Source organism: Mirounga angustirostris, unplaced genomic scaffold, assembly GCF_029215605.1.
Source record: "Mirounga angustirostris isolate CCGP_5_RB_7025 unplaced genomic scaffold, mMirAng1.0.hap1 SCAF_13, whole genome shotgun sequence".
NCBI classification, from domain to species: Eukaryota; Metazoa; Chordata; class Mammalia; order Carnivora; family Phocidae; genus Mirounga; species Mirounga angustirostris.
The window spans coordinates 39,667,200-39,692,755 of record NW_026991721.1 but is presented as its reverse complement, the minus strand read 5'-3'; the positions used below and the strand labels follow the sequence as shown (position 1 = coordinate 39,692,755).

The 25,556-nt window shown below is 36.5% G+C and overlaps 1 protein-coding gene and 1 pseudogene across 2 annotated transcripts in view; one reads left to right on the top strand and one right to left on the bottom strand.

The window, feature by feature from the left end:
* Positions 1 to 25,556, bottom strand: part of PIK3C2A (phosphatidylinositol-4-phosphate 3-kinase catalytic subunit type 2 alpha) — a 98,471-nt gene that overhangs the window by 5,733 nt on the left and 67,182 nt on the right. For both annotated transcript variants that reach the window (XM_045894067.3, XM_064576792.1), the window contains 13 exons: positions 24,798 to 24,986; positions 23,867 to 23,960; positions 23,334 to 23,428; positions 22,808 to 22,988; positions 18,807 to 18,911; positions 17,329 to 17,421; positions 15,399 to 15,528; positions 10,185 to 10,321; positions 7,536 to 7,705; positions 5,997 to 6,153; positions 5,252 to 5,361; positions 1,926 to 2,133; positions 603 to 727 (listed from right to left, as the gene is read on the bottom strand). In XM_045894067.3, coding sequence (XP_045750023.1) covers positions 603 to 727; positions 1,926 to 2,133; positions 5,252 to 5,361; positions 5,997 to 6,153; positions 7,536 to 7,705; positions 10,185 to 10,321; positions 15,399 to 15,528; positions 17,329 to 17,421; positions 18,807 to 18,911; positions 22,808 to 22,988; positions 23,334 to 23,428; positions 23,867 to 23,960; positions 24,798 to 24,986 — 1,794 coding nt within the window. The remainder of the gene's footprint in view (positions 1 to 602; positions 728 to 1,925; positions 2,134 to 5,251; positions 5,362 to 5,996; positions 6,154 to 7,535; positions 7,706 to 10,184; positions 10,322 to 15,398; positions 15,529 to 17,328; positions 17,422 to 18,806; positions 18,912 to 22,807; positions 22,989 to 23,333; positions 23,429 to 23,866; positions 23,961 to 24,797; positions 24,987 to 25,556) is intronic.
* LOC123857899 (peptidyl-prolyl cis-trans isomerase NIMA-interacting 4-like) lies at positions 20,467 to 20,990 on the top strand (annotated as a pseudogene).

Here is a 25,556-nt window from a genome sequence, read left to right as displayed (position 1 = left end):
CAACCCAAAACAGGAAATCTATTGGTCATTAGCTATGTTAAAAATGAGGGTTTTGAAAGGGTAACAGATAGAAAACTAAGTACTAAGATTTTAACCAACAGTCTCAATGCCTCAGCTTATTTTTTAGAGGAGCTTGGTATGGCCGTAATTATTTCTGCAGGGACTTAAAATCCGACTTTTCTAAAACCAAGATTCCAAATTATTATCTTCTGTTGCAGACTGTGGTAGAGACAACAAATTATAAGATTCAACTAAGTTCCTTGATCTCACTTGATCTCACTGTAAAGGTAGTTCAAGTAATGATTTACCTAATCCGGTATGATTTAAAAAAAAAAAAGCTTCAACTGAAATTAGAAAACTAGAAAATCCCCAATTTTAAGTTTAGGATCTTGATCATTTATTCACTGTTTATCCATTCAATAAAACCTTATAGTTCCTTTTCTATGTATAGTACTTTTATCAAGCCCTTGTGATACAACGGAAAATAAGTCACACATGGTCCATTGTATCCTACTAAATGTTTACACAAAGCTTTTAACCAACACTTGGTAAGAAATTGTTTCCTATAAAAAAAGGATTAATGCACAAAAATGGGAACATACCCTGGTAACTTCCAAAGTGGGAAAATAATACTGAGCTTATTGTGAAGTTCCTGAAATTCATCAAAAGTCCGGAACACAAATGATGGCTCTAACTGTCCTTCCCTCAAAATTCGGACTACATAAATCTGAAAAGAAACCACACCCCAAACATATTAGATTAAAACAAACAAAAAAAACCTTTCCCGACAGAAAATTTACAGCTTGATCATTCTATGCAGCCCAAGTGCTTTTAACTTAGTAATATATATGTCACCGAGAGGAAACAGCATATATAAAAGTCATTGTATTTATAGACATCTAACTGTATCTAAGAGTGATATTAACCACTGTAAGATATATAAACAAGAACCAGAAAGTGAAAGTCATTTATTTCCAGGATTAAATTACAATAAATGTACTTCCTGAAATTTATAAATTTAGTACATTTCCAATGAACACATTAATAAGTTCATTTAAGAGTAAATGAAAAAGGCAAAATTTATGGTGGCAGGAGGATGAGGGAAAACTTGTCTTACTGGATAAAGTGTTATAAAGTCACAGTACTTTACAGAGTAAAATACTGGTGTAGAAAAAAGTCATATTTATCTACAGAAGACCAGAAATAAATTCACGGATATATATAAATTTAGTACATTTTAAATATGCTAACATTATAGTATCTACAACATAATGTAATATACTGTTATAAATCACTGGGGGAAAGAATGGAATATTCAATAAAATGGTGTTAGGATAAAATACTACATAAACTTACAAAAATTTACTAACAATAAAATAGGTGAAAATCAAAATAATAAAGTTGCTTTCTAAAATATCAGTCTGTCTAAAATTTAAAGACTGTGCTGCAAAGTATTTCCAAATAAAAATATTAGCACAAGGGTGAAAAACAATAATAAAACAGATAATAGTGCTATCCATGGGGTGGTGGGAAGCATAGTAAAGATCTTGTTTAAAGATGAATTTTATGTGTGTGTGTCTATTTAATAATACTTCAACCCTAGAAAGTGGAATGAGAACTGAAGACTTTATGTGCTTTTACCTAGGTTGAATTTGTTACAATGAGCAAGCTTTACCTTAAGATTAAGAACAAATTGAAGAAAAGAGAAAAAGCAAAATAGCACCACCTTTTAAGCCTTGTCTCTGGAAGGAAGAATATCATTTGTCCTCCATGGTTTGGGAGCAAATTTGCCAAGAAATAAATACCAAAAAACAATTAGGGATTCCTCAAATACTTATTTTTGGACCATCCATGGAGGAAAGAAGTATGAAAAAAACAATAATAATGCATGCATGAGTCTCTACAAATACCAAAACCAAACTTACATAATGTTTATCTGGGTTGTATTTCTTATGATAGGTGAAAACAGAGACTTCCTTGATTCGACCATCTTGTCTAAACGAATATGTTTTGGGTGAAAATGAAAGGATGGGCTCATCATTGGAAGGAAGACCAGAAAAACGCAATTGAGCAAGATTGTGAATGAAGAAGTTAAACTTTGTGGCAATGCTTCCCAAACTTGATTCGATAAGCCTACAAAATAATCAGAAAATATGTTAATAGTAAATATTCATGAGAAAACCTGTTCAGTTCTTTGAACATAATAAAGGATAAAAATATTTCATTCCTTTTTAAAAAAAATTTTTTAAGATTTTATGAGCCAGCCAGGAGCCCCTTAAATTTTTTTTTTTTAATCTATCTATCAATCAAGATATATAAATTTTCTTTTAAAGTAAGCTCTAGGCCCTTGGGGTGCCTGGGTGGCTCAGTTGGTTAAGCATCCGACTCTTGATTTCTGCTCAGGTCATGATCTCAGGGTTGTGAGATCAAGCACTATGTCCAGCTCCAAGCTGGGCATGGAACCTCCTTAAAATTCTCTCTCAGGCTCCTGGGTGGCTTAGTTGGTTAAGCGACTGCCTTCGGCTCAGGTCATGATCCTGGAGTCCCGGGATCGAGTCCTGCATCGGGCTCCCTGCTCGGCAGGGAGTCTGCTTCTCCCTCTGACCCTCCTCCCTCTCATGCTCTCTGTCTCTCATTCTCTCTCAAATAAATAAATAAAATCTTTAAAAAAAAAAATTCTCTCTCTCCCCATCTCCCTCTGCCCCCCCCCAAAAAAAAGTAAGCTCTAGGCCCAACATGGAGCTTTAACTCACAATCCTAAGGGTCACATGCTCTACTGACTGAGCCAGTCAGGCGCCCCCATTTTCATTTCTTTTAAAATATTAAGCAGATTCTCACTTTGCCAAGGATTTCCTTTGTTCTTCAGGCCAAAAACCCGTGAAAAGATATTCCACCCCAACAAAACAGTTTAGCACAAGAAAGTCTCTATTCCATCCCATCCCACTGTCTCCCAAGAAATGATGCTGTATTTCTTTTTCTTTTTTTTTTTTTAAAGATTTTATTTATTTATTTGACAGAGAGAGACACAGCGAGAGAGGGAACACAAGCAGGGGGAGTGGGAGAGGGAGAAGCAGGCTCCCCGCAGAGCAGGGAGCCCGATGCGGGGCTCGATCCCAGGACCGTGGGATCATGACCTGAGCTGAAGGCAGTCGCTTAACCAACTGAGCCACCCAGGCGCCCTGATGCTGTATTTCTTGAACTCTGTAGGATCTAATACTAATATAAAACTATTAGGGATAGAAGATGATTGGCATAATGCCAAAAAAGGTGATCATTATTTAATTCCCTTTTAATAAACAGGGAAGTTGACAACTAAACAAGTATAGAAGGAAGCATCGAAAGTAACCCAAATTTAATAAAATCTTCTCCAACAAATAGTAGAATCTGGTACCAGATTCCTTCTTCAGATAATCATCATTTCCCTCAGTTGGAAAAAGAAGTTTTGACAGAATAGGGAGTTTCGTGGTGGTAAATCTGGAAAGCAGGCTTGGATAAAACATTTTAGGCATGCAAAAGAAACAAGAAGTCTCAGAAGCAGGATAAAGAAATCCAGAAAGAGGAAAGAGATTCAAAAAGAAAAGTCTAGAACTTCACACAAAGGTTCTTGCTTTGCTATGGACTATCTGTATCCTCCAAAATTCCTATGTTTGAGCCCCAACCCCATAGGGCCTTTATGGAGTCAGTAATGAAGATAAGATGAGGTTTTAAGGATAAAGCCCTGATCCAATAGGATTAGTATCCTAATGAGAAGAGACAAGAAAACTTATGCTTTCTTGCTCTTTATCTCCTTCCTTCCTGTGAGGAAACAATGAGAAGGCAGTTGTCTGTAAGCTAGAGCCCTCACCACGAAGTGAATGAGTTGGCACGTTGTTCTTGGACTTCCCAGCCTCTACAACTAAGAGAAAATAAGCGTCTGTTGTTTAAGCCATGTCGTCTATCGTATTTTATTATGGCAGCTCAAGCAGACTAATACATGCCTGCTATATAGTTTTCCCCAGAGGAACCAATGAATCTCTTTTGAAAAAACAAAACCCATCAATACCTAAATTATCAGAATTAGTTTGGAAGGCTATACAAAAGTCAGCTTCCTTCAATTCAATTCAGCCCAGACTCTTGAGACTAGAGAAGTCCAGTCCAGTTTTCTATCTCTTTTCCACTGAGAGGAAGAAGGCAAGAAAAAAAGAAAAAAGAACATGAGCTCATGGGTCCTCCCTGCTGTGGCATAATAATGAGGTGGTACCACTAGACAGTGACCAACCTGGTCACCAGACTTTTAGAACGTATTTGCCAGGAAGATCTGCTTTTAAAGCAAAAATGACAAGTTCAAATGCCAATAATTAGTATATGTGTTTTAAGTACTATGTCATATAGTAACAATTTACTATAGCAGTGTCCCAGAGTTTGCAGTTTTAAATATTTATGGTATCCATGAAAACTGTTATGGCAAAATCCTGAAAAAGATTAGTACAGATATTATTTTAGGAAAAAAACACAAAAACTTGTACTTAGCACTATCGAAAATACGCTTTGCAGAAATAGTTCATAAATAAGATGTTTATAATTCAAGTCATATACTAAATAAAACGAGTCATTTTGAGAGAAATAAATTTTTTATTTTATTTTTTTAAAAGATTTTATTTATTTATTTGACAGAGAGAGACACAGCGACAGAGGGAACACAAGCAGGGGGAGTGGGGGAGGGAGAAGCAGGCTTCCTGCGGAGCAGGGAGCCCCATGAGGGGCTCGATCCCAGGACCCTGGGATCATGACCTGAGCCGAAGGCAGACACTTAACGACTGAGCCACCCAGGCGCCCCAAGAGAAATAAATTTTGAAAGTGTTACTGCAAATCCTTTACATTTATTCAGTAAATAACCCTCTGACATAAAATATACTTTTGATAAACCCACAATTTGCTAACACTGTGAATCACAATTATTTCCTAAAAATCAGATTTTTTTTTTTCTTCAAGATTTTACTTATTTATTTGACAGAGAGAGACTCAGTGAGAGAGGGAACACAAGCAGGGGGAGTGGGAAAGGGAGAAGCAAGATTCTCGCCGAGCGAGGAGCCCGATATGGGGCTCAATCCCAGGACCCCAGGATCATGACCAGAGCCGAAGGCAGATGCTTAATGACTGAGCCACCCAGGCGCCCCATTACAATCAGATTTTTGATATATAGCATTTGTTTAAACTAAGGAAAACAAATCAAAGCTCTGTGCCTTCTCTAATGTATTTAAATATGCCTTACCTAGTAAAGAAAATTGTAGCTTCTGCATCTGTAGTTTGCGGTTGAAGTGCATCTCTAACATATTTCAAGTCTTGAATACTTGTAAGTTCTGGTAACCCTGAAGGAATCATCTACAGAAAGGGAAAAAGAGTTTGTGAGTTACACTTTTTAAAAGTCTGTTCCCCACCCATCCCTTAAAAGCCGGCCAAGTAATTAGAACTAAAGCAAATAAAACAAAGTTTTGAGGAATTTATATTAGTCTTATAAGGACCTAAGTGATTCCATTATAAATGAGAAAAACTGAGGTCAAGTCAGTCAATAGTTGGAAGTCATGAAGCCAGTTTATGGAATAAAACCTGTGAAATCCAGACCTTTTGTCTAGTCCTTTTTTTTTTTTTTAATCAAGTTCAGCCACAATAATCCTAGCAAAAGTTTAACTTTTAACTTAATACATATCCAGAAAAGTAGAGAAATCTGAACACACCCAAATTAAGACACAAAATATGTTCCAGCATCCCAGATGACTCCCTCAGGGTCCCTTTCAGTTACTTTTACTCCTCACCCCCACAGATTTGAGTTATGTTTTGCATTTTATATAAATGGTGTCTGGCATATTTTACATAGCAGCAATTTTTGAATATTTTGGTAATAATATTTCTGATATTTGAGACTACAGTAAATTTTATTCCAAAATATCCTTCTTTAGATATTGAAACACAGAGCATTAATGTAAATTAATTAAAGGCTTGTAAAAGAACATAGTTACCAGTGAAAGGAGGTTAAGAAAGAGGTTTGTCTGCTTTCTTATTAAGTTGTAGGCCTGACAGCAGAGGTCCACAAACAACTGGAAACGAATGGTAGGCTTTTCACCCCCATTAATGACATATGCCATATCAGAGGTCAGCACAAAAGGAGCCCGATCCCTATTTAAAAAGAAAGTACACAACACGAAGTATTATTTACAGAAGATATTCAAATAGTGCTTTTGTTACCACATGGTTATTCAACTAAGCTATCTGAGCCGTAACAATTTCCAACTGGGAAATTTAGAATCAGGCAGGTTTGAATCTGCATTAAAACTTATAAATTTTGCATTTTCAGGAAAGCCATCATATAATCAATCTCATTACTTAGATAGAACACATACATGAATTTTTTCCAAGATGATATCTATAAACCCACACATTCAAATAGAGATCAAACAGTAGTTACAAACGTACAGAGAGAAAAATTTGGCACTCACTACCATTATACAAATGGGAACATTTCTAATATGTACCACTAACTAGTTAAATACACCTTAATTCATTTCAACAAAGGTTACTACATACACACACACACTCTTATCTACTACATGGTCAAGTCATCTCTTAGGGTCTTTTTTAATCCCTAGTCATACTCAATGGGAACTACAAGGCAAAGAACAACAAGAAAAGAGGCAAGTTTGGGAACGTTAATTTGTGAAAAACTGCCTTTTTAAAAAAATAAGTTGTGTCCAGGGGCACCTGGTGGCTCAGTCAGTTAAGCATCTGCCGTTGGCCTGGGTCATAATCCCGGGGTCCTGGGACTGAGCCCCGCATTGGGCTCCCTGCTCGGCAGAGAATCTGCTTCTCTCTCTCCCTGCCGCTCCCCGCCTACCCCCTGCTTGTGCTCTCTGTCAAGTAAATAAAACCTTTAAATAAAATAGTTGTGTCCACTAATTAAAATCAATGTTATGGCTAAATGTGTCAAAAGAAAGGTTCCTCAAAATACACATAGATATCAATCTTCAATAATATTCTGATCCTATCGAAATGAAAACATCTTTAGCATTACTTGAAATGACTGAACTTGAAATCAATGAATGACCTCTTGAATTAATCTGAGAAAGCAAACCAACAACTTCAGCTTTCTTGGGAAGAAAAAAGTGGACAAAGAAGGAATACTTAGATTGTAAAGAGATTGACATTAAAATCATCAAAAACTTAACCATTGTGTGGTAAGAGAAGTCTATTTCTGTTTCCTTCAAGTAAAATTATGGAAACTCTTCCAGATATATATACACATGATGGATGGATACAGATAATTTTATTAATACCTTTTGAAAAGTGATCCACAATGTGGAAATCTGCTTCAGAATTACCTGGAGTACTTGTTTTTCTTTTTTTAAGGTAGGCTTCACACCAAAGTGGAGCTTGAACTCACAACCCTAAGATCAAGAGTTACATGCCCTATTGATTGAGCCAGCCAGGCACCCCCTGGGGTACTTGTTTTAAAAAAAAATGTGCCCCCTTTTCTTTAGCAACAACAATAACAATATTAGTACCTTTTGAAGCTACCAAACATCTGTGCATGGCCCAAAAACTTTCCAAAGTCAATGTGAAACATGTGTCCTGTGCTTCGAAGCATTATATTATCATTGTGTCGATCACAGATGCCTAGAACATAGGTGGCTACACAGCATCCAGCACAAGAATATATAAAATTTTCAGAAGCCTATAATAAAGATATAAAATTATTTTAGAAAAAAAAACTATTTTTAAAGGAGGCAGGTTATAAAGATTAAAGTAATTCATCACCCTTTGAAAAAAGTATTGTAATTCACTTTTTCAACAACTTATAAACTGGGTTATGGTAACAAAAGCTTGTCGTATTTCAAAACAAAAACTTGTCGTATTTCAAAAACAAAACACCCTTCTAAAGGTGGTTACTGCCCCATATCTCTAGGTATTGTCTTTTAACAGGCAGATACTGCCAGTCCCTACTTAGGGTACATGCTGCCTTTGAACATCTTTTAAGAATCATCTTTGTGGAACTCTGCTCCTCACAGGCTCTGCTATTTAGTAAAAGTGGTGGTAACACTGTGACAAAGATTAATCTGAATAAAAGAATATTTTTCCCTTTTTTGGCTTATATAGGGAGGGCATGTATGAAGAAAGTCAGCTTGTATCTTTAAACATACAATAATATAATTAATGTGTTTTGTTGACTCCTTATTTCATCTCCAAGTTTTTCAAAGCTGGAGATCTTCTTTCACTTCAGTCTTGCCTGCCCTGGGGATTAAATTACTAACATAGTATCATACAGAAGTATCATTATATACATCTTGCTGTATATAATGAGTATATATTGATGTATATAATGAGTTTTATCTAAAGCATGTGCATTTAGTTTATTCTCAAGAAACTACATTTCTGAATGGAGCAGTCCTATGGCTCTATGTGTCCATGTGGTTATTTCATAACTCCCCAGAAATCATTACTGATAATGCTAAGAGCAAATGTTTACACAGCACTTATCACAAACCAGGCACTACACTACTCTTTCTACACACCTATACACACACATGCACGCATATGCACACTATACGACATAGGTCTGATTATGATTGTCATTTTACATATGAGGGAAACTGAAACATAGAAGTTCTTTGCCCAAGATCACATAATTGTTAAGTGGCAGACCCAAGATTCACCCCAAGCAATGTGACTCCTTTATGTTATATTCTCTCTTAGTAAAGGGCATTAAGAGTCAAATGCATAAAAGGCACTCAATGTGTGTTACTAGACAATTATTTTGTGTCAAACCACTTTCCCAGAACCACAAAAGAGCCAACATTACTATAAACAAGTATTGGCTTCTGCTGCACTGCTTTCCCCACACAAGTAAGAAAAGGGAATGATCTTAAACAGTTGAAAAGACTAACAAAGGGCAAAATTCCTCTACCTTCTTAGGTCAACAGACAGAATTGGTACGTATCTGTAAATATATTAATGACTTGACATATAGTAGGCAGGCAAATGACATTAAAATCGAGATTTCCTTACATTGCCATTGAAAGTGTTCTTGGGGGGGAAAAAAGTGTTCTTGAGTCTTTCTTAGACCACTTTAGGATCATTAGAGGCCTTATGTCCTAAGAGATTTCCCTTTCCCTTTTCCCCCCATTTTTTTTTTCTTAAGTAAACTCTGCTCCCCACCCCACCCCCACTGACATGGGGCTCAAACTCACAACCCTAAGGTCATGGGGCACCTGGCTGGCTCAGTCGGTTAATTGTCCAACTCTTGGTTTTAGCTTAGGTCATGATCTCATGGGTGGTGAAACTGAGCCCTGTATTCGGCTCCGCACAGTGGGGAGTTGCTTAAAGATTCTCTCCTTCTCCTTCTCCCTTCTCCCTTCTCCTTCTCTCTCCTTCTCCCTCTACCTTCTCCCCCACCCCCAACTGGGGCACTCACATGCACTCTCTCTTTAAAAAAAAAAAGGCACACACTACGACTGAGCCACCCAGGCACCCTGAGATTCCCTTTCCTATTACAGAATTCAAAAGTATGCTAAAACAAAAAATTGACACTTCTAATAACAGCTATCAACTACAGAATTTACTCTGTATAGGGCTTTCTATATAAACTCATCTAATTCTTACAATAGCCTTGTAGTGCTATTATTTTTTTACAGCCATAATACGTACTATAATACCAAAAAAAAAAAAATACTGTAATACTATAATGTATACTATTTTATATCCCAGGTCACTGAGGCACAAGAGAGGTTAATAATTTGCCTAAGGCTCAACACCTGGTACTAAGTTCAAGATCAGAGTCTGGCCATAATTTTCCTCTCATCTCCACACAATGCAGCCACTCTTACTTATTTCCATAACTTTTCCCAAGATCTTTGTGAAATATAATATTCTGGGTCATAAAAATACCTCTATTTTGCTGGCCTCTAAATGCATGCTTGGAATGTTTTGGGGGTAATTTAGCATTGGTTTCACTCAGATTCTTACCATTAAGTGCACTGTTTATATATAAACATATATATATATATAATTTTTTTTTTTTTTAAACTTAGAGAAAGACACTGTTTTCACAACTTAGACTACATGGCTAGTCACCAGAGCTGGAAAATGAAAGCACTTATGGCCTATGTAATACATTTTTGACAAAGTTGTCTGGAATAAGGAGACTTGCCAATCACCTTTTCATATTCCTCTTCAGAAGGATTGTATTTCCTCAACCACTCTGCAAGTGGTTTATCTTTAAAGGATCCGGTCACACCATATTCCACTTGGATTTTCCTGAGGGTATCTGAAGCAGGAACTAGCTCCACCATACCTTTAACAACAAAACATTAAGCTATGCAAAAATATCTCCCCAAAAGTAAGACTTTAAAAAACTTATAGCTTTCAATCTTTGACATAAGATTTCTGTTAGGAATTATTAAAAAAAAAAAAAAAAAATCAAGTCTGGTAGCCCATGCTAGAAAATCTGAGCAATCAAAATTTTTTATTTTCAGAAGTACCCAAAATATAACAGTTGAATTTGACTTTGAGGTTCCATAATCTGTACAACCATGTGTGACCCCCCGCCAAGAATAACAATTTTAATTACAAACTAGATGATACTGACTTAGCTAATAATGTTACATAGTTAATAAACTTACTCTGATCATGTATTTGGGCAATGATGGAGTGTTTCAGAGTACACTAAGCCTTTTCAAAGGGAAGAACAGATGAAGATTGCCCCCGCTGCTGCCCCCCGCTCGTGCTTTCAGATAAATAAATTCTACTACATGCTACATTTACTTTGTGCATGTATTATTTCTATAATCAAAAAATTAGTTTTATATATTTTCAAAATCAAGGAGATGCACTGGTGTCAAAATAAAAGATAAGGACACAGAGACCTGCTTCAGCCAAAGGACTGGAAGAAACCAAGTTGGCCAAGGCCTTCAGACCACCCCAAAAGAAAGTATGCAGGGCCAGGTTATAATCCTAGTCGTCTGGTCACACAATGAACAATGAATTCATTTGGATCTTTTACGTTGTTTTGGTTGCATCGTCTAGTTTAGAGTTCACAGTGACATCCTTTTTTTTTTTTCTTATGTTAATCCCCATACATTACATCATTAGTTTTCGATGTAGTGTTCCATGATTCATTGTTTGTGCATTAACACCCAGTGCTCCATGCAGAACGTGCCCTCCTCAATACCATTCACCAGGCTAACCCATCCTCCCACCCCCCTCCCCTCTAGAACCCTCAGTTTGTTTTTCAGAGTCCATCGTCTCTCATGGTTCGACTACCCCTCCAATTCCCCCCCTTCATTCTTCCCCTCCTGCTACCTTCTTCTTCTTTTTTTTCCTTAACATATATTGCATTATTTGTTTCAGAGGTACAGATCTGAGATTCAACTGTCTTGCACAATTCACAGTGCTTACCAGAGCACATACCCTCCCCAGTGTCTATCACCCAGTCACCCCATCCCTCCCACCCCACCCCCCACTCCAGCAACCCTCAGTTTGTTTCCTGCGATTAAGAATTCCTCATATCAGGGAGGTCATATGATACATGTCTTCCTCTGTTTGACTTATTTCGCTCAACATAATACCCTCCAGTTCCATCCACGTTGTTGCAAATGGCAAGATCTCATTCCTTCTGATGGCTGCATAATATTCCATTGTATATATATACCACCTCTTCTTTATCCATTCATCTGTCGATGGACATCTTGGCTCTTTCCACAGTTTGGCTATTGTGGACCTTGCTGCTATAAACATCGGGGTGCACGTACCCTTTCGGATCCCTACTTTTATATCTTTGGGGTAAATACCCAGTAGTGCAATTGCTGGATCATATGGTAGCTCTATTTTCAACTTTTTGAGGAACCTCCATACTGTTTTCCAGAGTGGCTGCACCAGCTTGCATTCCCACCAACAGTGTAGGAGGGTTCCCCTTTCTCCGCATCCCCACCAACATCTGTCGTTTCCTGACTTGTTAATTTTAGCCATTCTGACTGGTGTGAGGTGGTATCTCATTGAGGTTTTGATTTGGATTTCCCTGATGCCGAGCGATATGAAGCACTTTTTCATGTGTCTGTTGGCCATTTGGATGTCTTCTTTGGAAAAATGTCTGTTCATGTCTTCTGCCCATTTCTTGATTGGATTCTTTGTTCTTTGGGTGTTGAGTTTGATGAGTTCTTTATAGATTTTGGATACTAGCCCTTTATCTGATAGTGACATCCTTTTTCAATGAGTACCTGTACCTTGATTCTATGACTACGTTTAACCAAATTTTTAATATACATACAAGTTTTAATTTCATAATCAAATATGCATACATATAAATTACTATGTGCTAAAACAGTGGACCAAAGTTCATAAAATATACAATATACTACTTGCTATGTAAGATATGGTCCCTACTCTGAGGGAATTTAAAATCAATCCGGGGCGGGGGGTGGGGAGATACACCAGTAAATGTCTGGTGAATATTTAAAGACAATCATTGAGCCTGAAAAAGTGAGGGACTACTAGAAACACTGAAATACTAGTAAAAACTTCACAGAAGACATGGATGTGATTTCATTTGAAAAATAAGGATACTTGTGAGATAACACAAATGAAAAGCTTAGGCCAGGGCAAGACACAAAGTAAGCACTCAACCATTAGGTAGAAACAACATAAAAAACAAGCGGAATCTGATTGCTTCCAAAGTTACATGGAATGCCGTAAGAAGAAAGAGGATGTACAACTATATGAAGTAAGTGTGGTGACAGAAAAGGCAACCTAATGAAATGGCAGGCTCTCACTGAGGAATGTTACTTAATAAAACAACTTCCATTTACAAGATTTATATGAAAAACAACCAGCAAGAATTTTTTTAACCAGCAAGAATTCTTAAGGTTTATTTATTTTAGAAAGAGAGAGCAAGAGAGTGCATGCATGTTGAGTGGGGAGAGGGGCAGAGAGAGAGAATGTTCAAGCAGAGTCCCTGCTGAGTGCAAAGCCTGATGTGGGGCTCCATCCCACAACCCTTGAGATCATGACCTGAGCAGAAACCAAGAGTCAGAGGCCCAACCGACTGAGCTACCCAGGCATCCCCAACCAACAAGAATCCTTTTTTCCCAGCAAGAATTCTTAAATTGACCTGATTTCCTTTTTGACAAGATAAAGCTTATACATGCTAAACTGAGACAGGAAAGTGATAAGGCTCTCATACTGTCCTGATGGATAAAATGGAGAAATGTGGAGTAGTTGATAACACAATGAAGTAGATGAGTACCCATGTACCTAAAGATTTAGCAATCACCTGAAAGGAAATCTCACATCTCTAGTGACCATGACACAAGGGTTGGTCCTTGGTCCTCTTTTTTTTTTTTTTTTTTAAAGATTTTATTTATTTATTTTAGAGAGAGAGAGAGCACGAGAGGGGGTAGGGTCAGAGGGAGAAGCAGACTCCCTGCTGAACAGGGAGCCCAATGTGGGACTCTGGGATCATGATCTGAGCCGAAGGCAGCCACTTAACCAACTGAGCCACCCAGGCGCCCCAGTCCTTGGTCCTCTCTTAGTAAACATATTTTTTCAATGACTTAGCAGAAGCTACAGAATATATGTTCTTCAAATCAGTTCACGACACAAACTAAGAGGTTCAATGACAGATAACAAAACTCAGATTTTAAAAAGAATCCAAGAGGCTGAAAAATAATGGATCAAATATAACAAGAAAGTTAATAGGTAAGGTCCTATACTTGGGTCTAAGATACAAAATGTACAAGTACAGAATGGCCAAGACATGATTTAGCAGGAGCTGGTATGATGGTTTTATTTGTAAGTTCTGTGTGTGCAACACTTTGCCTACTTTGCATTCTACAAAATTCAGGTGCCATTCTCAGAGACTGGATCACTTGAGCCCTTTACAATGGGAATAATCAGATAATAAGGTAATCTGAAGTCATATATGAGAAATGGCTGAAGAATTTGGAACTCAGGATCTGAGGCCACAATATTCATCATCACAAAGAAGGATTTGACTGAATTATATGAAAGTCTATTTTTTTTTTTTTAAAGATTTTATTTATTTATTTGACAGAGAGAGCACAAGCAGGGTGAGTGGCAGGCAGAGGCAGAGGGAGAAGCAGGCTCCCCACAGAGCAGGGGGAGCCCGACGCGGGACTCGATCCCAGGACCCTGGGATCATGACCTGAGCTGAAGGCAGTCGCTTAACTGACTGAGCCACCCAGGCGCCCATGAAAGTCTATTAACAGAACTGGAACTGATGGGTAGAAGACACTAGGAGTCAGTTCCCACTGATCAAGAAAAAACTCTACAGCCATCAGAGCTATCCAGGATAGAAAAGATTACATTGAAATGCAGTAAATTTCCTTCAGTATAGGCAGTTAAGCATAAAATGAATGGCAAATATTATAAGGATGACTAGATAATTTTTCAGGTGACTTTCTAGTGTCTATGATTAGAATCTGAGAAGCATTTCTCATTTCCACCAACTATAAATGATCTTTCCCTCCTTTAAAACCCCATGGCACTGCCTTTGTTAATTCTCTTAGAGCTCTTAGAGACTCCTGGGTGGCTCAGTTGGTTAAGTGTCTGCCTTTGGCTAAAGTCATGATGATCCCAGGGTCCTGGGATCGAGTCCTACATCGGGCTCCTCGCTCGGTGAGGAGCCTGCTTCTCCCTCTGCTTGTGCTCTCTTTCTCTCTCACTCTCTCTCACTGATAAATAAATAAATATCTTTTAAAAATTCTCTTAGAGCTTTTAGCTTATTAAGCATCTTCAAATTACTTTATATGTCTTTAATTGCTTCCCTCTAAATATAAACACTACATGTTATTAGCATTTTGTAGATTGTAGATCAACAACAAACATTTGTTGAACAAAAGTAATGATAATGGTCACAATTTATTGCGCATCTAATACATATCACATACTGGGGTGTTTTACATTCATTATCTTTTAATTATCACAATATTTCTGTGTCTAGGGCTTTTACTATTCACACTAAACATATGTGGTAAGGAAGAAAACTTACTCAATAAAATAAGATGAAGCCTCTGCTAAAGTAGAAAAAATTTTTGAAACCATTATTTTATTTTGCAGAAATGAAATCAAAATTGGTTTAACTTAGACATCTTAATTTTAAATTAAAAGGTAAAGACCATAAAATCCTCGTTCAGTCAGTCAATGGGAACCTCTGGTTACTGCAAAGCATTTATTAGGGCTACTCAATGAGTTATCTGATTGTGAACAAATAAATCAGTAAAGTAACACTAAATTAAAGTAAGAAACAACTGAGATCATAGTGTGCCAGCAGCAGGACTCCCTCAGGACAGGTATACTCTGAGCTAAGTTCATAGAAAAGAAATAATAAGACACCAAGACAGAGCTGAGAGACTTACCTCGATCTCTACCAGTTGACAGGCATTTGAAAATTACCATCCTCAGATCTAGTCCTTCTTTAAGCCAGATCTTGTCCATAATTTTTATCATCTGTAAAGCTAACATATCTTGCCGAAGATCTTCACCAACCTTGAAATCAAGGAAACAAAATGAAACCTGTACCTTTCCAAAAGACTTAATACACTACATACTGTAAAAGGCAGGAGGAAGGGGAAATGATAGAGTGAAGAATGAGATGAAATTTTTCTACAGCATTCCAGAGGAAATTACTTCACCTCTTCATGTCTCAGTTTCTTGAACTATACACCTTTTAAAAGGTTGGATTTTATAGTATGTGAATCATATTCAATTTTTTAAAAGGGCAAATGGAGGATCTTTGTCATGATCAAAATATTCCTTACCTTAACTGTATCAATGCCAGTATCCTCATTGTGATATTGTATGATAGTTTTGCAAGATGTTACATTGAGGGAAACTGGGTAAAGGATACCTAGGATCGGGCGCCTGGGTGGCTCAGTCATTAAGCGTCTGCCTTTGGCTCAGGTCATGATCCCAGGGTCCTGGGATTGAGCCCCGCATCGGGCTCCCTGCTCTGCGGGAAGCCTGCATCTCCCTCTCCCACTCCCCCTGCTTGTGTTCCCTCTCTGTCTCTCTCTCTGTCAAATAAATAAAATCTTAAAAAAAAAAAAAAAAAAAGATACCTAGGATCTCTGTATAAATTCTTACAACAGACTGAATCTACAATTATCTTTAAAAGTTTACTTAAAAAATTTTTTTTTAAAAAGTTAACCCTCCCAAAATGAATTAATTCTAACTGGAATCACATCAATTTTTCATTTTCTTTTTTAAATTGGATAAAATAACTTTAGAACACATAATGATGAATATATTTTTTGAGACCAGTCAAGAAAATTACAAAAAAAAAAAAATTAGGGGAGATTAGCCCTAACAAATATTAAAACTTAACATATAAAATTTCTGTATTCAAACAGATGGTATGGTTTTAGGAAAAGACAAATACATCAGTAAAATATAGTCCAGAGCCAGATTTATGAGAACTTGCTATATATATATATATATATATATATATATATATATATATATACATATATATATATATATCTATACACACACACACACATATATAGAATATACCTACATATATACACATTTATATGTATTCATAAAGATAGCTTCTCTTGAGCTATCATTTATATGTATATACATATATATATACACACACACACACATATATGAGCCTGCACTAACTGAACTCATTGAATTAAGTGAAACTCTCCATTCTTTCTTAAAAATATACAAATTATGATCACAACACACAGAACTTTGGTAACAGATTACTCTGTAGTATTCCACTCCTACTGCTTCCCATAGTAAGTTATATGTTTCCAAAAACCAGTGCCATTGCTCATGGTTTTGCAGTTTCACGCTGCACAACTCTAGGGGGTACCATTCACATCATAATCTGTGTGAAAGGCACTGCCTGCTGAAGTTACGATGGCCATATGTAGCTCAACCAGCATGGCCATATGTAGCAGCTCTAGCCCAGAGTTGCATTTGTTCCTGGGAACAGTTTATATGAGCAATAATTTTCACATAATTATTCAATTTAATTAAATATTAAATAAAACTAAATTTGCAATTTGGAAAAGGAATTTGAGAAAATAATTTTTAAAATACCATTTAAAAACAAAGTAACCTTGGGGTGCTTGGGTGGTTCAGTCAGTTAAGTGTCTGCCTTTAGCTCAGGTCATGATCCTGGGGTCCTAGAATGGACCCGCACTGGGCTCCCTGCTCAGCAGGGAGTCTGCCTCTCCCTTTGCCTCTGCCCCTCCCTTCCACTTGTGCTCTCTCTCTCAAATAAATAAAATCTTAAAAAAAAATAAAACAAAAAATAGAAACAAAGCTCACCTTAAACATGACGTTAATTTCTTCCCCCATTGGATCAGCATTTACCATTGTCACTTTTAGGGGCACAGCATTAGAACTGAAGAAGGAACATGACTACAAATACAACACGCTATGCATTAGAAAGATAACACTGGAATAAAAACGGGTTTAAGATTTTTTGTCCTAAGCATTTCTCCTTTCACTTGTTCTTCTGAACTGTGGCAAATGAAATAATACATGTGAACTGCTTTTTAGATCATCCAGCAAACAAGAGGTATTTAAAAATACTTTTTGAAACTTAAACATAGCATAAGTAAAATATCTACTACTCTCTAGACGAAAAGCAAAACCTTAAAAACTGGAGACAAAAGTTATTAAAAGTTTGAGCTTTAAAAGCATCTTAATTCCTCAACAGAGCACAAAATTTTGTATATTCTTATCTTTCCTCTAAAGCAGTATGATCTGGGATGAGATCTCTACTTCTTCTATATTGGTACTCTTATAATTTATAATTAGCCATGCAATCAAATAGTGACACTAAATTTAAAAATTTCATTAGCAAAGATCAAATCTTATTTTAAAATGAAACTGGTTAAAAAAACTAATTTAAGATAGACCAATTAAGGGAAACAACAAACAAAACCCAAGGAGAAAATGTGACCCCCGGGCCCCCGCCAATGACATACAACTCAGGCACCCACTGTTAAATTTCAGTAAAGAGAAGCCATATATCAACTTAAAAACAAATCAAAGACTCCTTTATGGATACTTGTACCCTAGCCTTTCAAAACCACAAACACTAATGGATGAATTAATTGGTTGCTTTTGCTGAATTCATTAAGAGAAAATCCACTATTTGTATAACTACTGGCCCAGTTTGAAATATAATTACTCAGTGCTGATGATTCAACTACTTTTTGATGGCTCTAAACAGTGTTATAAACCTGGGAAGAGGCTTTCTGACCATTCACATGGGAGGAAAAGAAAATGCTATCAGTGACTGGAATTACAACATATGCCTACAAGGTAGCTAATATACCATAGTAAAAAATAATTTATTTTGAGACAGCAAATAATTTTATATTGCTTTTTCTTTCAGGAAAGGTGATTAACTAAAAATATACTGAGGTAGGGGCCCCTGGGTGGCTCAGTCATTAAGCGTCTGCCTTCGGCTCAGGTCATGGTCCCAGGGTTCTGGGATTGAGCCCCACATTGGGCTCCCTGCTCGGCGGGAAGCCTGCTTCTCCCTCTCCCGCTCCCCCTGCTTGTGTTCCCTCTCTCGCTATGTCTCTGTCAAATAAATAAATAAAACCTTTAAAAAATATATATATATACTGAGGTAAATATGGATCTTACACAGACATCCAAAATACTTATAATCAACCTATGCAGATGTTATCCTCATTTGCCCTAAGTATATCAGCCCATCTGCTTTCTTCCTACATTTTTTTCCTATAAATTATTTTGAAGTGTAATATGAACTTATTAGTATATGTCACCTTAATATTTAATTCTTTTGCAACAAGACTTGGATTGAGAGGAAGACGGCATTTATTTCTTAGAAAAAAGGACTGTACTCGTTCCATACTCCTTTGAAGGACAACCTAGGAAAAGAGAGTAATACTGTAAGTACATAATGGAAATGAAGACCTATATTTAAGACAAAAAAACTATGATGTGGACCAACCCAAATTTTAAAATGCCCAACTGTCAAACAGTCAAAAACAAGTTGTTGCTAAAGAGTTAATTTTTACTATAAAAATAGAATGGGGAAAAGCTTATAAACATGGGGGGGGGGAGTACATATGGTCTATTTAACATATTAATTAAAACTCTAACAGTCAAATAAATAGAAATTAAACAGAAATGAGATGCAATTTTTCATCTAACAGATTAAAAATTTAAGGTAACACCCAGTCCCAGCAACAGGGCAGGAAAAGGTATTTTGGTAATATATTGGTGGAGAAAAAGGTAGAACTAAAAATATACACAGATCTTGACTCAGCTATTTCACCCACAGTAGTATCATATAAGGAAATAGTAGCAAAGGGGCAAAAACTTATTCACTATAGTTCATTGTAGGACTGGAAAAAGAAAAATGTGTAAACAACCTACAGAGGTAATGGTTCACAATTTACGCTACAATACCTTGTAATATTATGTACCCATTAAGAAACATGAAGTGTAACATGAAACATGAAATGAAGTGTAACATAAATCTTCACACTTCTCTAAGATGAAGTAAAAAAAGCAATTTGCAAAAACAAAACAAAAACTCACAAAAAACACATAAGTGCTGAAAGAAATTAAAGATCTAGATGAATGAAAAGACATCCTGTGCTCATGAACTGGAAGACTTAGTATTATTTAAGATTGCAGTATTTTCCAAATTAACCTACAGACTCAAAACAATTCTTTTTATTTATTTATTTATTTGAGAGAGAGAGAATGAGAGAGAGCAAGCACATGAGAGGGGGGAGGGTCAGAGGGAGAAGCAGACTCCCTGCCGAGCGGGGAGCCTGATGCGGGACTCGATCCAGGGACTCCAGGATCATGACCTGAGCCGAAGGCAGTCGCCCAACCAACTGAGCCACCCAGGCGCCCTTTTTTTTTTTTTTTTTTTAAAGATTTTATTTATTCGACAGAGAGAGGGAGGGAGAGCATAAGCACAGGGCGCAGCAGAGGGAGAGGGAGAAGCAGGCTCCCTGCTGAGCAGAGAGCCCAATGCAGGGCTCGATCTCAGGACCCTGGAATCAGGACCGGAGATGAAGGCAGATTCTTAACTGACTGAACCACCCAGGCGCTCCACAGACTCAACACAATTCTTATCAAAATTCCAACTTCCTTTTTGCAGAAACGTACAAGATAATCCTAAAATTCAGACAAAATTGCAAGGGACTTCTGAATAGACCAAAAAAACAAAAAACCTTGAAAAAGGACAAAGTTAGAGGACTCATACTTCCTGATTTCAAAACTTACCACAAAGCTACAACAATGAAAACAGTATGGCGTAAGGATAGTCTTATAGATCAACAGAATAGAATTCAGAGTCCAGAAATAAACCTATATGTCAATGGTCAACTGATTTTCATCAAAGGTGCCGAGATCATCATGGGAAAGAACAGGCTCTTCAACAAATGGTGCTGAGAGGTTTTGAAGATGCTGCCCAAGGGAAAAAGCAGTTCTGGAAAAGAGAGGGGAGGTGGGGAGCAGCCTCTGGGAGTGACAGTTCTGACAGAAGTCTCAGCGTGCCAAAGGTGGTGGCAGACACATTCTGTGTGGAAAAACATGGGAAAATCATGGAACCTATAGAAAAGTTAAAGTCTGGAATGAGATTAAATAAAGTGGCTGCACATTATAGTGAAGATAAAGTGATGTGGGTTGGATGACCAGAGGTTCCATGGTGGGACCACTTCAGAAAGCAGCATTTGCCTTGCCTTTAAGTGGGCTGGATAAGCCAGTGTTTACAGACCCTCCAGTTAAGACAAAATTTGGCTATCATATCATTATGAAGGGAGAAAATAAAATTGTACAAAAAGCTGGAAAAACAAAAAACAAATGGTGCTAGGACAACTGGATAATTACAGGTAAAAGAATAAAGTTGAATCCCTACCTCAAAGCATATAAAAAAATACTGAAAATGGATCAAAAACTTACTTAAGAGCAAAACCATAAAACTCCTACAACACAGGTGTATATCTTTGTGACCTTGGATTTGACCACAAATTCTTAGATATCAAATGCACAAGCAACAAAAGGAAAAATAAGCTTCATAAAATTGGTAACTTTTGTGCATTAAAGGACACTATTGAGGAAATAAAAGATAATTCAGAGAATGGGAGAAAATATTTACAGCGTCTCTGATAAGGGTCTAATATCCCAAATACATAAAGAACAATTCAACAAAAAGACAAAAAAACCCAAAAACTTAGAAATTTCTTCAAAGAAGATTACAAATGGCCAACAAACACATAAAAATGTGCTCAAAATCATTGATCATTAGGGAAATGCAAATCAAGACCACAAGGAGATACTACTTCATACCCACTAAGATGACTGTAATTTTTTTTAAAAAGGCAGAAAATAACAAACGTTGGTGAAGATGTAGAGAAGTTGGAATCCTTTACATTGCTAGTAGGAATATAAAATGATGAAGCTACTTTGGATAAAGATTTGGTGGTTCCTCAAAAAGCTAAACATAAAATTGCTTTATGACCCAGTAATTCCACTCCTAGGTGAAGTGAAAAGAGGTATCCAAACAAAAACTTACACACAAATGTTCATAGCAGCATTATTCATAGTAGCCAAATATGGAAACAAGTCAAATGTCCATCAATGGATAAACAAAATGTGGTATATCCACACAACGGAACATTATTCAGCCATAAAAAAAGAGTGAAGTACTCATACATGCTAGAATATGGATGAACCTTGAAAATATTAGGCAAAGTGAAAGAAACCAGACACAAAGGCCACATATTTTATAATTCCATTTAAATGAAATGCCCAGAATAGGTACATCCATAGAATAGAAAGCAGATTAATGCTTACCAAGGCCTGGGAAGAGGAGGGAATGAGGAGTGAAAAGTTAGTGGGTACAGGCTTTCTTTTTGGTGTGATGAAAATGTTCTGGAATTAGTGGTAGTGGCTGCATAACATTGTGAATGTACTAAAAGACAATGAATAGGTGAATTTTATCTCAACAACAATATGTGTGTGTGTGTGTATGTGTATATTTCTATAAAAATTTTTTAAAAATCCAAACATTTGTGTATATATATATATATATAAGTGTATATATATGTGTAAAGTCATATAAAAGACCAGAAAGGACATAAAGCAAAATGAATAATAGACACCTAACAGGGAGAAAATGACCTGGAAAATTTTTAATTTTTAAATTAATTTAAAATTTTAATTAAAAAATTTTTATTCTATAAATTTATTTGGATTTTTTTAAATTTTTTTTTTAAGATTTTATTTATTTGCAGGAGAGAGAACGAGAGACAGAGAACATGAGAGGGAGTGAGAGGGAGGAGGGTCAGAGGGAGCAGCAGACTCCCTGCTGAGCAGGGAGCCCGATGTGGGACTCAATCCCGGGACTCCAGGATCATGACCTGAGCTGAAGGCAGTTGCTTAACCAACTGAGCCACCCAGGCGCCCCTTATTTGGATTTTTTAAACATTAGCAACAACTCATAGTTGCATTACTTTTACAGTTACAAAAAAGTAAAAAAACAAAATAATGAAAAAGAAACTCAAGAGAACAATTGTGACCAGGAAGGAATTCATAAGCATGGGAATTAAAAAACACTAATTTTCTGAGTTAGGTTGTAAAATCTTTTCCTATGGTTTTAAACAACCTTTGAATTCATCTGTTCAAAATAGCATAGGTATAGTCAGAGTCTATTGGATGCCTACCGGTAAAGAATAATAACTCATTAATACTGTAGAGATCTTTTAACATCAAAATATTTATGTTCCCTCTTTTGGGTACATACCTGTCTGGCTGATCCACTAGCCTGCCTTACTTTTTCTGCCACTCCTCCTAAAAGTTGTACAAGTTTTGTCTGCTTCAAAAGTTCTTCTCTGAGTCCTTTTCCTCCTACTGAGAGGAGAGCACCCAAAACATGTTCGTATCGGGCACCAAACTGTGCATCATGCAGGGCATCCTTGAGGAGCCTAATACAGCAAAATATTTATGTCAGCCACTTCTAAAAACTGGATGAATGTCTCTTGAATATCAACTTAGGTTCATTTTTTGGTATCCAGGAATTTATTTTAAGCTATATAAGAACTCATTATTATGGAGCTCTAACATGCCAAATATCTTTGCAATAAAGAGTTTTGTTATTTTTGGTTTTATTTCTAAGGACATAAAAATCTGGCTTCTTTAATAATGCCCTAATCAAACATCTGGTATTGATAATAAGCAATCTGAGCATACCATTTAGACTTTCAGAGTATATCATCTCTATAAATACTAGGAATGGAAATAAATTACTTAAAAAAAAGTTTAAATCTTACCAATATAAATTGTGTGCTATGTGTATATTTCCCAATGCCCTGGACAGAAGGAAGCGCACTAATGAACTGTTCAAGTGAATTTCGTATTTCAAAGCCTACACATAAAGGAAAATAAGAATTACTAGTGGTCAAACCCATACTCCATTATGAGGAAAGAGAAAACACTGATAAAAATGAAACAGATGAATTAACTTATATATGTTATGAAATCAAGCAGAAAAGTGTAGATTTGGGAATAAGATTCATTAGTATGTTTAAATGGCTAGTAAAGAAAAATCAAAAAAAAGTTCAAGTCTGATTTGTTCTGAGAATCTAAAAATGTGAGAATTAAAAATCCAGGTACATATATATAATACTCAAGTGTGGCAGCTAACAATAGTGGAAAAAAATTCATACTACATCGAAACATAAGGTACCTCAACATTCCCACAGAAGTACTTTTAATCAAAACAGAATGGGGATCCTTTAGCAAGTTCCCTACTCATAAAAAATGGGTGGAATACTGTGGACAGGTAACCTAGTAAAAAACTCACCTGTACAAACTGTGGAAGAAGATCAGTTAGTTCATCATCACTTATAGCCTCAATCCAGGTCACAGCTACGGACCTTACTTCCTGATCAGCAAATCTAGAGAAGTACCATAAAAATCAAGATTTGATGGTGATTTTCTTTCTAGTGAAGCTATATTTCCTAGAAACACAATCTTCATCTATACCTGACAAAGAATATTCAAATAGCTCTATATTCAAATGCAATGTGTTTCTTTTTTTTTTTTTTAGGAAGAAAAATCTTACTGTACTATACAAATTCAACTTCAGGACTGTTCAGAAACCTTAAGCTTATGAAAATTTTGAGTTACATCATAAAAATATAACAAATTATTCAAAATTTAGAAGTTAAATCCCTCTTTAGGTTAGTTGTTTTAAGATTTTATTTATTTACTTGAGAAAGCAAGAGCCAGAGAGCATGAGCAGGGTGAGAGAGCACAAGCAGGGTGAAGGGCAGAGGGAGAAGCAGACTCCCCACTGAGCAGGGAGCCTGATGTGGGGCTGCATCCAGGGACTCCAGGATCATGACCTGAGCTGACGTCAGACGCTTAACCAACTGAGCCACCCAGGTGCCCCTTTAGGTTAGTCTTTAAATGACATGTCATCTCTATTCTTTTTCTAATTTGTTTTTAAAAGTAAACTCTACACCCAATGTGGGGTTTGAACTCATGACCCCCCTGAGATCAAGAGTCCCATGTTCTACCAACTGAGTCAGCCAGGCGCCCCCTGACATCTCTTTTTAATAACCCCAGCACAAAAAGTATGTTGCATTGAATTGCTATGTATATTGCATTATATTGCACTGAATTGCTTTCATGTTAAAACAAAGGGAAGTATTCCTGCAACATAATACACCTTACTGGAAAAGCTGGCAACAGTAAAATAGAGCAAGTACATTCAGTCATGGTTAACTTACTTTGAGTCAAGTAGTTCCAACGCGGTCAGTGGGTGCAATGGAGGCCACTGCTGAAGCAGTGAGTAAGTTTTGGCAAGATTAACCCATTTCCAGTTTGGGGCACTTGCTAGTACTTTAGGAAGACAATTTGGGTGTTTGAGGCAATAATAGCGTTTCTCCCACAAAAAGGCTTTATCTTCTTTAGAAAGTCTGCATATATAACAATTAAATTATTTCTCAATGATATCATAATGAGTTATAACCTCAATGATTAAAAATACAAAGAAAAAATTTATTCATTTTAGGACAGCCACTTCTTGGTAGAATCATTAATACTAATTTGGAATAGAAAAATGCAATGTACAGCAAACACTACTAATTTACTCTAATTTGGGGGATAGAAAGAAATCATTCTGCCTTGATAAAAGTCTTAGTTATGAAAATGAAGGATAATTCTGTATAATAAAAATTTATTGAGTTCTAACCAGATGCCAAGCACTAGAAATCAGAGTTGAATAAGCAGAAACCACCCTAAGAGATAGCAAGGATTTCATCCATTTTATACAAGTAAAACAAATGTCATGCAAAAAAAAAAAAAAAATGCTATTACATTTTAGAAGATGATTTTAGAAGATGATTGTACAGCTCAAATGAGGAACATTCAAAATAAGAAGTATTTGTTTGGGAGACTCTAATTTAGTCTTAATGACAAATGTTTATGTGAATGAAACAGTCACTGTTTTACTACCCATCCAACTGCTTTTGTGTATAATACATGCA